Source organism: Zootoca vivipara, chromosome 2, assembly GCF_965207765.1.
Source record: "Zootoca vivipara chromosome 2, rZooViv2.hap1.1, whole genome shotgun sequence".
In the NCBI taxonomy this organism is placed as follows: domain Eukaryota; kingdom Metazoa; phylum Chordata; class Lepidosauria; order Squamata; family Lacertidae; genus Zootoca; species Zootoca vivipara.
Window position 1 is genome coordinate 118,878,914 of NC_142584.1, and position 15,146 is coordinate 118,894,059.

General features: G+C 45.8%; 1 protein-coding gene and 1 pseudogene across 2 annotated transcripts; both read right to left on the reverse strand.

The window, feature by feature from the left end:
- Positions 1 to 398: 398 nt before the first annotated feature.
- On the reverse strand, positions 399 to 11,267 carry LOC118080189 (uncharacterized). The gene is given in 6 exon segments (XM_088663845.1): positions 399 to 1,751; positions 1,753 to 3,124; positions 3,510 to 3,683; positions 7,985 to 8,158; positions 8,875 to 9,036; positions 10,667 to 11,267. Coding segments are annotated over 6 exon segments (2,070 nt in total). The 5' UTR covers positions 10,710 to 11,267; the 3' UTR covers positions 399 to 1,606.
- Positions 11,268 to 11,401: 134 nt separating this feature from the next.
- LOC118081343 (uncharacterized) lies at positions 11,402 to 14,975 on the reverse strand (annotated as a pseudogene). Its single transcript, XR_015948542.1, has 3 exons — positions 14,721 to 14,975; positions 13,918 to 14,080; positions 11,402 to 13,576 (listed from the first exon to the last, which is right to left on the reverse strand). The product of XR_015948542.1 is annotated as an uncharacterized LOC118081343 (transcript).
- Positions 14,976 to 15,146: the final 171 nt, after the last annotated feature.

Genomic DNA, 15,146 nt, shown 5'->3' on the forward strand with positions numbered 1-15,146 from the left:
TGTCACAGCAAACACAAGTCTTATGGCACCCAAACAAAAGCTACAATCTTCTACTTCTTCAGATAAAGTGGTACGTCTTCGTTCCGCGGCCCTCTTTGTAAGTCGAGGTTTTCAGTTCTCGAAGCGTCACTTTGGCGCATGCACAAAGCGTGATTTTTGCGCTTCTGCGTATGCGCTGACCGCGCGCGCCGCACTGTGCAGGTGCAGAATACGCGCGCCTGGCACGCGCAGAGAAAATACTTCCAGGGGTTGTCGAGTTCGGAAGTCGAAACCTTCGGAAGTCGAAGCGTTCGGTTGTGGAGATATGACCGTACATGAAGTGTTATATTGAGTTACAGGTAAACATATACTGATGGTTGTGGCTAGAGTCAGAAAGAAATAGGATGCAGAAAAGTATAGACGGGAATAATTATTTTATTAATAGCTGTTTCACACACAAAATCAGTGTGGTACCTTGGTTTACAAACTTAATCTGTTCAGGAAGTCTTAAACCAAGGTGTGCTTTCCCATAGAAAGTAATGGAAAATGGATTAATCCAGGCATCCCCAAACTCAGCCCTCCAGATGTTTTGGGACTACAACTCCCATCATCCCTGACCACTGGTCCTGTTAGCTAGGGATGGTGGGAGTTGTAGTCCCAAAACATCTGGAGGGCCGAGTTTGGGCCTGGATTAATCTGTTCCAGATAATGAAAAACCACTAAAACAGCAATTTAACATGAATTTTACTATCTAACGAGACCATTGATCCATAAAAGGCAATAATCAATGTACTGTACAATAAAATAAACAAGACAGTATTGTAGATGATAAAAATTAAAATTACTATTTTTTCTTACGTGCACTGATGATAGTAATTGTTTGGATGGGGGGGCTTTTATCCATTTCTGCAGTCACACAATCAACCAGTAGCTGAACTGGGTTCCACACAGTCACAAAAACAAGTCATAATAATAATAATAAATTAATTATACCCCGCCCATCTAGCTGGGTTTCCCCAGCCACTCCGCGCTGCTTCCAACAGAAAAATGAAATAATCTATTAAACATTAAAAGCCTCCCTAAACAGGGCTGCCTTCAGATGTCAAAAGCCACAGTCATAAGTCACAAGCCAGTCACAAAAATGAAGTCACAAGTCAGTCAAAAGTCAGTACCATATAACGAAGAACAAGTCACCGTAAAAAAAAAATGAAAATGAGAAAGCCACACAAACAAAAATAGCAAAAACAAAAGCTCCAAATATCACCTCTGTGTTGTGTGGGTGCTCCGGACTCAACAGGAAGCCTCTGATTAGCAGAGGGGTCTCAATTTACAAACGGAACACACTCAACAGGAAGTGGAACATGTTCTGTTTCCAAGGCAAAGTTCACAAACCTGAACAATATCCATTGCCCTGATTCAGTCCACAAGTGACGGCACTGAATCTCTTGTTGCATTGTAAGCTAGTCTGCCTTTGAAGTTCATTTGTTCCAGAGAAGTGAACAAAATACAGCGAATGGGTTTCCACAGTGCCCCATCCAAAAATCCCTCAAATTATGTCCAGGGTCAACTCTAGAATTCTACGTAAAAGACTGAACATCAAGTGAAACATTTACTATACCACCACACATTAAAATGGTTTCTCCCCTGTGTGACTTCTCTGATGTTCACACTCCAAGCATTCAAAGTGTTTCACCCCTGTGTGAGTATGTTTCTGTAATGTAAGGTGTACATTCTGACGGAAACTCTTTCCACACTCCATACATTTAAATGGATTCTCCTGTGTGAGTTCTCTGATGTGTACTAAGTTTATCACGTCGGCTGTAGCACTTTCCACACTCCAAGCATTTAAAGTTTTTCACCCCAGTGTGAGTTTGCCGGTGTGTTCTAAGGGTTCCACTATGAGTGAACCTCTTCCCACACTGCATGCATTTAAATGGTTTCTCCCCTGTGTGAATTCTCTGATGTTCACTAAGTTTATTACGTTGACTGAAGCTCTTTCCACAGTCCAAGCATTTAAAGTGTTTCACCCCTGTGTGAGTATATTGATGTGTAGAAAGGTGTGCACTCTGACGGAAACTCTTTCCACACTCCATACATTTAAATGGTTTAGCCCCTGTGTGAGTTTGCAGGTGTGTTCTAAGGTTTGCACCCTGACGGAAACTCTTTCCACACTCCATACATTTAAATGGTTTCTCCCCTGTGTGAGTTCGCTGATGTAAACTAAGTGAGCTGCTACGACTGAACCGCTTTCCACACTCCATACATTTAAATGGTTTCTCCCCTGTGTGAATTCGTTGATGATCTGCATGCTTTTGACTATCACTGGAAGTCTTTCCACATTCCAAACATTTAAATGGTTTCTCCCCCGTGTGAGTTCTCTGATGTGAAGTGAGGTGTGTCTTTCGACTGAACCACTTCCCACACTCTAGACATTCAAATGGTTTCTCCCCTGTGTGACTCCTTTCATGTATTCGAAGTGAACTACTATGACGGAATCTCTTTCCACACTCCGTACAAGTAAATGGCTTTTCCCCTGTGTGAATTAGTTGATGTTTTCTAAGTGTTCCCCCGTCACTGAAGCTCTTTTTACACTCCGTACATTTAAATGGTTTCTCCCCTGTGTGAGTTCGATGGTGTAAATTAAGCTCCCCACTCTGTTTAAAGCTCTTTCCACACTCCATACATTTAAATGGTTTCTCCCCTGTGTGACTTCGATGATGAATTTTAAGGGACCAACTTTCGCTGAAGCTCTTTCCACACTCCATACATTTAAATGGTTTCTCTCCTGTGTGAATCCACTGGTGTCTTGTAAGCTTTCCACTCTGCCTGAAGCACTTCCCACATTCCACACATTCATATTGTTTTCCCCCTGCATGATTAAATAGTCTTTCCCTCGTGTGAATTCGTTGGTGCTTTTTAAGTGTATGTTTCCGACCAAAGCTCTTTCCACACACAGTACACTTAAATGGTTTTTCAGTTTGCTGGTGTGTGGTTCGCTGGTGTGTGGTAAGGTGTGATTTGTAGCCAAAAGACTTTCCACACTCATCGCACTGAAATAGTTTTTCCCCTGTGTGAGTCTGTTGATGGTTTGCAATGAAGCTCCTTCCACATTCTGCAGAGTTCTCTCGATGGTCTGCGTCACCTGCTTTGGAGCAAAGGGGGAAATGCTTTTTAGGGTTTCAAGGAACATTTTTGTATGAAGGGTGATATATGAATTTAATAAATTAAATAAATAAATACATATTTACGTAAAGCATTTCCAAGCACCTTTACCTCTATTTCTGTATTAGTTTAGGTCATCATCATCATTTAATCATGTAGTGGGGGGAAAACATGTAAAATCGAAATCCTGTGAGATTAAAAGGTTTCTGGCTTCTCTATGAAAGCAGATTCCAGAAACAAAGAGGAGCATGAGAGAAGGCCTCTCTGCTTCCTTCTCCCTGCCTTTTCTCTCCTCTCCATCTTCTCCCCTTCCCCCCCTCCTGGTCTCTATCCATCCCTGCCCCCATCTCTTATCCCCTGCAACTCACCAGATCTCTCAGAGGGCCCTGGGAGGGAATGCTCAACTGTTTTGGGGAGAGATGCAGGAGGCAGCCTGACCAGGTCTACCATCCACCTTCCTCCTTCCATACTCACTAGGTTTGCAGGATCAGTCTCTTTTATCCTTCGCGAGGCGCTCAGAAGCCAAAGCAAGCTGCATGGTGCTGTGAGGGAGGAAGAAGCAAAGGGAGCCTCAGAGAACCTGCAAGCATTTTCCTGTATACCTGAAGGAGCATTTCCACCCCCATCATTCAGCCCGGACACTGAGATCCAGCACCGAGGGCCTTCTGGCGGTTCCCTCATTGCAAAAAGCCAAGTTGCAGGGAACCAGGCAGAGGGCCTTCTCAGTAGTGGCGCCCGTCCTGTGGAACGCCCTCCCAGCAGATGTCGAGGCAATAAGCAACTATTTTCTTTTTAAAAAACAACTGAAGGCGGCCCTGTTTAGGGAAGTTTTTAATGTCTGATGCTGTACTGTTTTTAATATTTGGTTATTATTATTATTATTATTATTATTATTATTATTATTATTTCCTGCCCCAGAGGTTTAGCTGTTGAAGAGCAAGTCTCCCTGGAGTTACCACACACAGTTTCCATGGAGTCATGCCTTTTGCACCTACTTTTATCTCTGTTAGATGGGAGTTTTGGCACCGCAGCCTCCCTGGCCACAAGCTCCCAATGACTTTAATTTAAAAAAACACAGTAATAACAATTATTATTATTATTACCCCGCCCATCCGGCAGGGTTTCCCCAGCCACTGTGCTCCCCCAATGTGGAAGAAATGAATAAAAATGAATTTTATTCTTAAGGAAGGAAGAAGAAGAAGAAGAAGAAGAAGAAGAAGAAGAAGAAGAAGAAGAAGAAGAAGAAGAAGAAGAAGAAGAAGAAGAAGCGGAGGAGGAGGAGTTTGGATTTGATATCCCACTTTATCACTATCCTAAGGAGTCTCAAAGAGGCTAACATTCTCCTTTCCCTTCCTCCCCCACAACAAACACTCTGTGAGGTGAGTGGAGCTGAGAGACTTCAGAGAAGTGTGACTGGCCCAAGTTCACCCGGCAGCTGCATGTGGAGATGCGGAGACGCGAACCCGGTTCACCAGATTAAGAGTCCACCATTCTTAACCACCACACCACACTGACCATGCCACACTGACCATGCCTGCCTTAAGGTTCTGTGAGCAAAGAGTATCACAAACAGCCCAAAGGAGGGCCCCCTTCACAGAACTGTTTATCTACGCACAAGAATGTTTTACAACCTGAGTTTAATTGCTGGAGATCCTTAAAATGAGTCAATTGACGCCCTCTGGGTAAAGATTCCCTGGGACAAAATTTGTCCAACAATTTTGGCAGAGCATGCAGGCAGGTAAACCCAGATCGCCAACCTCACCTGGCGAATCCCAGACAACACCTTTAGCGCATGACCGGTCCAACGGAGTTCCGTTGCCGCTTGGACCTCGAAAGGGCCACCGAATTAAGGGGACACCTGTGAGACTCTACACCAGGGGTCAGCAAACTTTTTCAGCAGGGGGCCAGTCCACTGTCCCTCAGACCTTGTTTGGACGACGACGACTATATTTTGAAGAAGGAAAAAATGAACGAATTCCTATACCCCACAAATAACCCAGAGATGCATTTTAAATAAAAGCACACATTCTACTCACGTAAAAACACGCTGATTCCTGGACCATCCGCGGACTGGATTTTGAAGGTGATTGGGCCAGATGTGGCCCCAAGGCCTTAGTTTGCCTACCCATGCTCTACACTGATCAGTTCTGGACTAGGGACTCTGGACGCGAAGGTGTTGGCTGTAAGTACACTCTGGATGCGGAACATTGAATATTTACCCATGTGGGAGAGTATAGGTTAAAACTGCAATAAGGAGACCTAAAAGGCACCTGTCTCTCCAAATAGGGCTTGAAAGCCAATGTCCACAGGGGATAGAAAGGTGCGGGTAACAGAGAAACAATGAATTAAAAAGGTCTCAGAGGAGGGCAGGATAGTTCATGATACTTGACCATTGCCCGGGGGGTACGGGATGACTTGACTGAGAAGGGTGAGGTTCAATCCAAGAACCCCGCCAAGGTACATCCCACTGAAGGCAGTAACTGAGTGAGACCTGTCCTTAGCCACAGCAAAAGACAAGCTGGCTTCCTGCAGGCTCTCTATTCTAGCCTTCCTTCTTACAATCATACAACTACTTTGCTACAATACACCAGTTCTGACCTCTAACTTTCCCTTCACTATTCTCACCACTTTCCACATCGCATCTCTTCATGGGAATTGATCCCCTTTCAATATCTCCTTTTTATTTCCCTTGTGAAGTAAAATTGGATCACAGACTCCAGAGATGGCCAGTCTCATAAGTTAGAACTGTGAATCCATTCTCCTTCACAAGGCAAGGTCAAAACAATTATAGGTCATTTTAATACCATAGTTTTCATCCTTCGATCCGGATCCCCAGATTGTGTTCAGGATATGTGAGTTGAAGGACGGATGTGAGAAGTAGCTGTTTTGAAAAGAGGAAAGTAAAAAGGCAGAGAAACGGCAGGACAAGATGATGGCAGCTGTAGTAAAAGAGGCTCAAAGAAGTGAGATGGACAAGACTAGGGGAAAGGAATGTTTGCGCCTATTGCAAGCAGACAGGAGATTGGAAAAGGGAATGTTGTAAAAGGTTAGAGGATGTGACAGATTGGAGAGGAACAGGAGCAGGAACAGGAACAGGAGAGGAGAGGATAAGGAGCTATGAGGGCCGATGGCCTCCAGGATTAGGGGAATCAGGGGTCCAGCACCTCCTGGAAAAATACTAAGGGGACGCCATGGTAAAACTCCAAATCAGGGGTGCCACTATAGAAGCATTGATATTGATATGTATGTTTGCTGAACACCCCCTGCATTGTAAAGGGGGTTGGACTGGATGACCTTTAAGGATACCTTCCACCTTTGCAGCCCCATGATTTCATGATATTAAGAATTAAGCATGTTGAACTAAGTAGCAAAAATGTGTTAGTTGAAGAGCTTGAAGGTTGGGTAGCATTTTCTGTTTCTGTCCCTACCCTCACAAAAAACTGGAAACATGCATTTAGAAAATGTTAACTGAAACTCGCCCGGTGGCATTGTTGGGGCGAGACATATTAACTAAGCTTCAAGCTGAAATTAGCTTTAAACGGAAATAAATGATATTAATAGTATCAAAGGTAGAGGGTTCAAATTATAAAGCGACACTTTGTGCAGCTGAAAACCCAGAGTGCCAGAGAGGGGAAGTGGGAGGAACTGGGGAACTCCCTGGGGCAATTCTGAGTTATGGTCAGGAGGCAGCTCTGCAAGAGCAAAAATGCAATACCCTTCCGTGCTAGATTAAAATTTGGAGCAAAGATTGTTAATCAGTCATATCTGCTGTCATTGGAAATAAGGAGAGGATTGAAAGTTACAATGGACAGGATTTCACCAAGGTTTCATGGCATCGCCTACACATTTTGGAGGACAGTTGCAAAGGAACTTAGAGGGATGGAAAGCCCAGCACCCTGAAATCATATGCGGATGACAAGCCAAAGAATAGGAGCAATGCATAGATGCCACCATCCCCTTGTTAAATCATTAAGGAGAAGCAGGATAGAAAATATCTAAGGATAAAGCCCAGATTGGAAAAGAACGAGTGACTTTTATTTGATATGAATTGAGAAACAGGACCAGGGCCTTGGAACAGACATAGTTCAAGTTATCTTGGATAATCCACTCCCTATGAGCCCCAAAGCCCTAAGGTCATCTTTGGTACTAACAGGATCTGTCGAAACTGGATACCACTATATGAGGGCTGGCACAGTCCTTGTATAATTCTCCCATAAAAGAGAACATAAAGAACTGGAAATGGACTAAAGAAATGAAAAATGCCCTTATTTTATTATATGACACTTATAAGAATTAGTGTCTTAAAATTTTTTTGCCAGCTTGATGTTGGAGCTCGGTTTGTGTGGACCACATGGCTGTGTGTGGGTGCTCAGTGAATGGATTTCGGTTTGCCTGACCTCTGAAACATACCTCTGGAATCTGCCTGGTCGTGGTGTAGACTCCTTTTTGACACAGAGTAATTTGATGCCCTCTGGGTCAGTGTGCCAGTGTGGTGTAGTGGTTAAGAGCGGTAGACTCCTAATCTGGGGAACCGGGTTCGTGTCTCCGCTCCTCCACATGCAGCTGCTGGGTGACCTTGGGCTAGTCACGCTTCTCTGAAGTCTCTCAGCCCCACTCACCTCACAAAGTGTTTGTTGTGGGGGAGGAAGGGAAAGGAGAATGTTAGCCGCTTTGAGACTCTGTGGGTAGTGATAAAGTTGGATATCATATCCAAACTCTTCTTCTTCTTCCTCTTCTTCTTCTAAAGATCCCCGGGACAGATTTGTCCAACACCTTGCCAATGTGTTTCCCCGCTCCTGTCTCCATCCATCCCTGCCCCCATCTCTTTCCCCCTGCAACTCACCAGATCTCTCTGAGGGCCCTGGGAGGAAACGCTCAACAGTTTTGGGGAGGGATGCAGGAGGCAGCCTGACCAGGTCAACCGTCCACCTTCCACCTTCCATCCTCGCTAGGTTTGCAGGATCAGACTCTCTCATCCTTCCTGAGGAGCTCAGAAGCGAAAACAAGCTGCAGGTTCCTGAGAAGGAAGAAGACCTTCAGAGCTTCAGAAGGAGCTTCAGAGCTTCAGGAGGAGCTTAAGAGACCTGCAAGCATTTTCCTGCCACAGACATTTAGCTGTTGAGGGGTAAGTCTTTCACTGTTTCCATGGTGAAAGAGGGGTGTCTTTCTCCTGAAACCCACCATGCAAGAAACCCCAGCTGCCTAGATGGCAGGGATATCAATAATAACATAATTGTTGTTATTGTTATTGTTATTGTTGTGGTGGTGGTGATGACCTGAAAGAGGACCTTCTTGAGAAAACTAAGAGGACAAGAACATTAAAAGTGAATTTATCTATGAGACCATTGTAAACAGATGAAAACATTAGCAGGATTTTAACCACACTTGTAAGGTATTAAAATCATGGATAATTCAGATGGATAGAAAAAATATGGACAACGAACGGATATGCAGTTGTAGATGGTAATATTAGGACCCACGAAGGGGATAGGGGGGAAGTCATGAGATGCAGAGTAATCTCTGTTTATGGATTTGTCATTTATTTGGTTATAAATGTATTTGTTACTTTAAAAAAAAAAATTAAAAACCTTGTCCAAAAAGGGGATATCAGCAACTAGCCAGCAGTCCTGCAGTGGAAATAGCACCTAAAATTCAAAAGCCTGGATGTTTTTCCTCTTTACCATCCATCTATCGATCCATCTGTGTCCCTATCTCCACTCTCCTGGAACTCACCAGATCTCTCTGAGGGTCCTTGGAGAGAACAGTCAGAGGTTGTGGGAGACAGCCTGACCAGGTCAACCGTCCACCTTCCTCCTTCCGTCCTCGCCAGGTTTGCAGGATCAGCCTCTTTCATCCTTCGTGAGGCGCTCAGAAACCAAAGCAAGCTGCAGGGTCCTGGGATGGAGGAAGAAGCAATGGGAGCCTCAGAGACCCTGCAAGCATTTTAATGCCCCCAGAGGTTTAGCTGTTGAAGGCTAAGTCTCCCTGTGTGTGGAGTTACCACACACAGTTTCCATGGTGAAAGAGGGGGGCCTCCCTCTTCAAACCCACCATGCAGGAAAACCCAGCTGTCTAGATGGGTGGGATTATACATAATATTATCATCATCAGAATAGTGTCATGCCTTTTGTGTCTACTTTTGCCTGTGTTAGATGGGAGTTTGGCATTGCAGCCTCCCTGGCCACAAGCTCCCAGTGACTTCAATTTTTAAAAAACCCACAATAACAACAATTATTATTATTATTACCTCAGCCATCTGGCAGGGTTTCCCCAGCCACAAACTCCCTTCCTCCAGCCTGCCTTCCTTTCCACTGAAGCCCCTCCCCCGGTCATGTGCCCTAGGAGAGAATGTGGCTACACACACAAAGAAAGACAGAAAATTATGCAGGAAGAAATATCTGCATATAAAAAGGAGAAATAGGGAAGGGGGGAATTATAATATGTAATAGAAAAGAAATTAGCAGTATGAACCGTGGAAAGGACGGAGGGGGGGAGTCGACATTAAATGTGTATATTATATTTGGGTGAATGTTATTTGTAAAAAGAAAACGAAAAATGGAATTTATTATAAGATTCCAGAGAGGGGCGTCCCGTTGGGCTGCAGTAGATTGTGATGGATTGCTTTGAAGTCAATTCAGCGCCAAATGATATTAATAAAGAATCGTTCCCCCCTCATCGCCCTGCGCGTATTTTGCCAGAACAAAGGCAGCAACCCTAAGCAATTCTGACCCACATCGACCGAAGCGCTGCCTCGCAGGAGCTCCGGCTTCTCCAATAGGAGGAGGCGGGCAGGAATCCAGCTTCCAGGGAAGAAAGGCTTTTGGGGGGGCGGGATAGGAGGCCCCCACGCCTCGTGTAGGGATGTGACTTAAAGGAGATGTGGGCTTCCCTCCCAGAGATCCTTCCACTCCTCCCTCAGCCCCCCAACATCCTCGTATTCGGCTCCCCCACCCACGAAATCTCCCCTGTGCCCAAAGGTCCCCCTTGGCACGACTCACCCCTCGCCCTGCGCGTCGCATCTCTGCCGTGCGCACCTTGCTCTGCATCGGGAGGGACCACCCAAGACGAGCGGGGAGGGGAGGGGAGGGGAGGGGAGGTGGGGGGATAGAGGGAGGGTCCCGTTCCAGGCCACTCTAGGCAGGTGGACGACTCTCCATTCGCTTAACCCTACCATGGGCTCCCTCGCCCACCCAAATAGCACTACTACCTGCGCGCCTCGCGAGCGCCTCGCCAGTGTCAAAGAGGAGGGATCCGGATCCCGCGGAGAGGGGCGCTGGATTTGAGGCTGCGGTGCAAAAGCAGACGGGCTGGAGGATAGGGGCCCCGTGGGCATCACTTTCACGGCAGTGTGTGTGTGTGTGTGTGTGTGTGTGTGTTGGCATTAAATGCTCTTGCAGAAAAATGGACCACACTCAGGATGCAAGCCCTTTGCAAAGGCGTCTCTGGAAGAACAGGCAAGATCTGCAACTCAAGAGCATCCCCCCTCCCCTCCCCCCATAGCATCTTTCCTTTCCCCCTCTTTTACCTGCCTGGCTTGGCAGCTCCTTCCTTAGAAAGGCTAGGTTCATTCTTCCTCTCCCCGACAGGGTGTAAATTACTTCCGCCTTCTCTCTGCTTTAGTGGATTTAATGTGTTGCACAGGAGCCACCTCCCTAGGAGCCGTGGGGGCTTCACTCTCCCCCCCCCAATAAAATATTTGAGAGGGCCAGGTCCTTCCCCCCTCAGTTTGATGGGCATTGCCATTCAATTGGGGGGGGGGTGCACTGCGTCATGTGATCAATTATGCGGGACGGAGATTACCTGGACCCCCCCACACACAATATTTTCTTCATTGGCACCCCCAATAGGTTGCATAGCATTATTTTAACATTGGCAACCTGCCTTTCCTACAACAAGCTCGGGGCAATGTACACACTTCTTCTCCCCCCTCTCCATCTTATTCCCACAACCAACCTGTGACAGGGGCGTAGCAGGGGGGTGATGCCAGCAGGGCAGTGGCCCCCGGGGAAGATTTTTGAGGGGGCACAAAGCAGGCACTCTGCAGGCGCCCCCAGCGCAGCCCAACACTCCTCTGCCATGGTTGGAGGAACCAACCAACCATGGAGGTTGTGTTTTTGTTTTGTTTTTAAATTATTTATGCTTTTCCGATTTATACATTTCATCAAATTTACAATCATCTTAAGATTTCAAAACTTGACTCTCTTCCCTCTTTTTCCGCAGTTCCTTAAATCTATTTTTCATATCTTCTGCTGCATATCCATACTGTCTTAAATTGCTCATTTATTCATCCACCTTACAAATATACACTTATAATACTGCAGGTTATTACAATAATGCTATGAATGTTCTTACTGTATCTGTTTACAGTTTATCTGTAACTATTCAATAAACCATTTCCATTCTTTCATAAAAAGTTTGTTTTCTTGATTTCTTATTCTTCTGTTAAGTTTCACCATTTCTGCATCTATATAAATAAAAATGTAAGTGACCGTCTGTGCCCGTCCCAAAATCTCCTAAACCACTTGACCGATTGACGTGAAATTTTGACATAGTGTTCCAGTCCAATACGTGTGTGTTTGCATACACTTAGATTATATAGCTGTTACTCCTGTCACAGGTAAAAACATGATTTTACTCCCTATGTTGGACGTGAAGAAAATAGCTCCCTCTGGTGGACGTCAAAGGAACAGACGCTATAGTAAAACAAAGGAGAGATGAGTCACATGCTCCATTATCCAATGTAAGTAAACACGTGGCTGGCCAAAACTCTGTGCTAACACTGAGGAGCAAAAAAAAACCAGCAGACAAAAATACCTCCAGTGGAAACTAAACATCTGCCCTTAAGGAAGAGAGCCAACTGAATAAAGCGGTGGGAGGGATTTGTCAGAACACGCATGGGTGGGGGAGTCTTTTTTGCGAGGGGGAGAGAGAGAGCGCTCGGGGTGGTGGGTGTCGACCACCAGCATTACGCTTTCCATTTTTAAGTTTGGAATAGAGTAGTTGCTTTGGAAGACGATCATCAGGCGTCCGCACAACATGACCAGTCCAAAGAAGCTGATGTTGAAGAATCATTGTTTCAACACTGGTTTAGTTTAGGTACAGTTTGGTACACTGGTACAGTTTGGGTAGTTCTATCCCTATAATTCCCACCCACCCATTTTTGTTTTTTTTACAAATGTTATTTTAAACATCCTTTTCAATTAATTATATATCATTTCCCAGGAAGCTTTAACCTTTATACAAGTGGCTTGTCCCCTGTGTGAATTCGCTGGTGCTTCCGAAGTGCTCCACTAGCAATGAAGCACTTTCCACACTCAATACACTGAAATGGTTTCCCCCCTGTGTGAGTTTGTAAATGTACTCTAAATGCTGAACCTTCTCGGAAGCTCTTCCCACACTCCATACATTTCAAGGGTTTCTCCCGTGTGAATTCGCTGATGTTTCCGAAGTGTTCCACTAGCAATGAAGCACTTTCCACACTCCAAACATTTAAAAGGTTTCTCCCCTGTGTGAGTTCGTACATGTACACTAAATGCTGAACCTTCTCGGAAGCTCTTCCCACACTCCATACATTTCAAGGGTTTCTCCCCTGTATGAATACGTTGATGTACAGTAAGGTGTCCACTCTGATTAAAGCCCTTTCCGCATTCCAGACATTTAAAAGGTTTCTCCCCTGTGTGAGTTCGTAGGTGTATCTTAAGCTTTGGATTTTCATTGAAGTCCTTTCCGCACTCCATGCATTTAAATGGTCTCTCCCCTGTGTGAGTTCGCTGGTGTGTGGTAAGGTGTGATTTCTGACTGAACGACTTTCGACACTCCATACATTGCCATGCCTTCTCCCCTGTGTGAGTTAGTTGGTGTCTTGCAAGGTTTCCTTCGTCACTGAAACATTTCCCACACAACATACATTTAAAGGGTTTCTCCCTTGTGTGTATTTGTAGATGTCTTGAAAGGTCTCTACCTACGCTGAAGCACTTTTTGCATTCCATGCATTTAAAAGGCTTCTCCCCTGTGTGAATTCGCTGGTGTCTGGTAAGGTGTGATTTGTAGCCAAAAGACTTTCCACACTCCATACATTTGTATGGTTTTCCCCCTGTGTGAGTTTGTTGGTGCCGTTCAAGCGTATATTTCCGACCAAAGCTCTTCCCACACTCATTACACTGAAATGGTTTCCCCCCTGTGTGAGTTTGTTGGTGCTGTTCAAGCGTATTTTTCCGACCAAAGCTCTTCCCACACTCATTACACTGAAATGGTTTTTCCCCTGTGTGAGTTTGTTGGTGCTGTTCAAGCGTATATTTCCGACCAAAGCTCTTTCCACACACAGTACAATGAAATGGTTTACTCCCTGCGTGAGTTTGTTGATGGTTTGTAAGGTCTCCACCAGCAATGAAGCTCATTCCACATTCTGCAGAGTTCTGTCGATTGTCTGCGTCACCTGCTTTGGAGCAAAGGGGGGGAAATGCTTTTAGGGTTCCAAGGAACATCTTTGTATGAAGGGCAATATATAAATTACATAAATAATTATAATTGTCTAGAAAAAATATAAGTGGTAGAGGTGCTTCGAATAAATAAATAATCTATAATTACTGAAAGGATTTTCCATAACACCCTTTACCAATATTTATGTATTACTTTAAGTAATCATCATTTAATCGTGTAGTGGGGAGGAAACCTGTAAAATCAAAATCCTGTGAGATCTTCTCCCCTTGCCAATGTGTTTTCCCCCTCCTGTCTCTATCCACCCCCTACCCCCATCTCTTTCCCCCTGAAACTCACCAGATCTCTCTGAGGGTCCTGGGAGGGAATGCTCAACTGTTTTGGGGAGGGATGATAAGGCAGCCTGACCAAGTCAACTGTCCATCTTCCTCCTTCCATCCTCGCTAGGTTTGCAGGATCAGCCTCTTTGGTCCTTCCTGAGGAGCTCAGAAGCTGCAGGTTCCTGGGAGGGAAGAAGACGCAAAGGGAGCCTCAAGAGTCCCTTCAGGGATTCTCTTGCCCAAAACATTCTCCTGCCCCAGAGAAGCCCGTTCCCCCTTCCCAACAGGAGCCCCATTTTTAAAGGTTTTTTTTTTTGTGATACCGATTCAATCTGTCCTCTCCCCGCCGGGGCTTCCTTATGAGTAAATCTGCACAGGTCTGCTCTGCCTATTCCTCCTTTTCTGACAGCCAGAAACATGCACCAGGTGAGACTTCGGAGAAGGATGTTCCCCTCCCTCCCTCCAGCCAGGGCTTTTTTTACTTTTGTGCTTGCCATCTTGGAACTCTGGCACTGCAGTCGCCCTCCTTCTCCCCCCACCCATTTAGGGGAAAGGGGTGCAACTCTTAAGAACATCACCAGAGTCCTGCTGGATCAGGCCAAATGGCCCACCTAGTCAGCCTCCTGACCTCAGGGTGGCCAACCAGATTTAGGTGGGAAGCTTCTTTGCATGCATAAAATTGCCAGGATCAATCCCCAGCCAGATAGGGCTGAGAGGAACTCCCTGCCTGCGAAACCCCAAAGAAACATTGCTGCCAGTCTGTGTCAGCAACACTGACCCAGGAGAACCAATGGTCTAATTCGGAGTTGTGCAGCATCCTACCTTGGGAGCCCCCAGTCCCAGCGGGAAAGATTCAGTTTCCAAGTAGGAAAGGGGGGGAGGAATTGGGACTCCCCTTCCCCCCATTTTTGGATGTGACTTTAAGGAGAGTGCTGGGCCGGAGGGAGAAGCCAAGGCAGCCCCTCCGGAGATTTCCCTGCCAGCACCCAATATGGAGCCCTTTTGCCCAAAGGCCACGTGTCTCTCTCTCTCTCTCCACCCCAGGGGTGCCAACTTGAATTAAACATTGGTTGGGGGGGGGGAGGAAATACCCGCCCCACATAACTGATCACATGACACAGTGCACAGACACCCACCCACCCACCCCCAATCAAGTGTTTTATTGTGGGGGCCAAAGCCCTCACGGCCCCATGGAACCATAGAACTGTGGAGCTGGAAGGGACCCTGAGGGTCATCTAGTCCAACCCC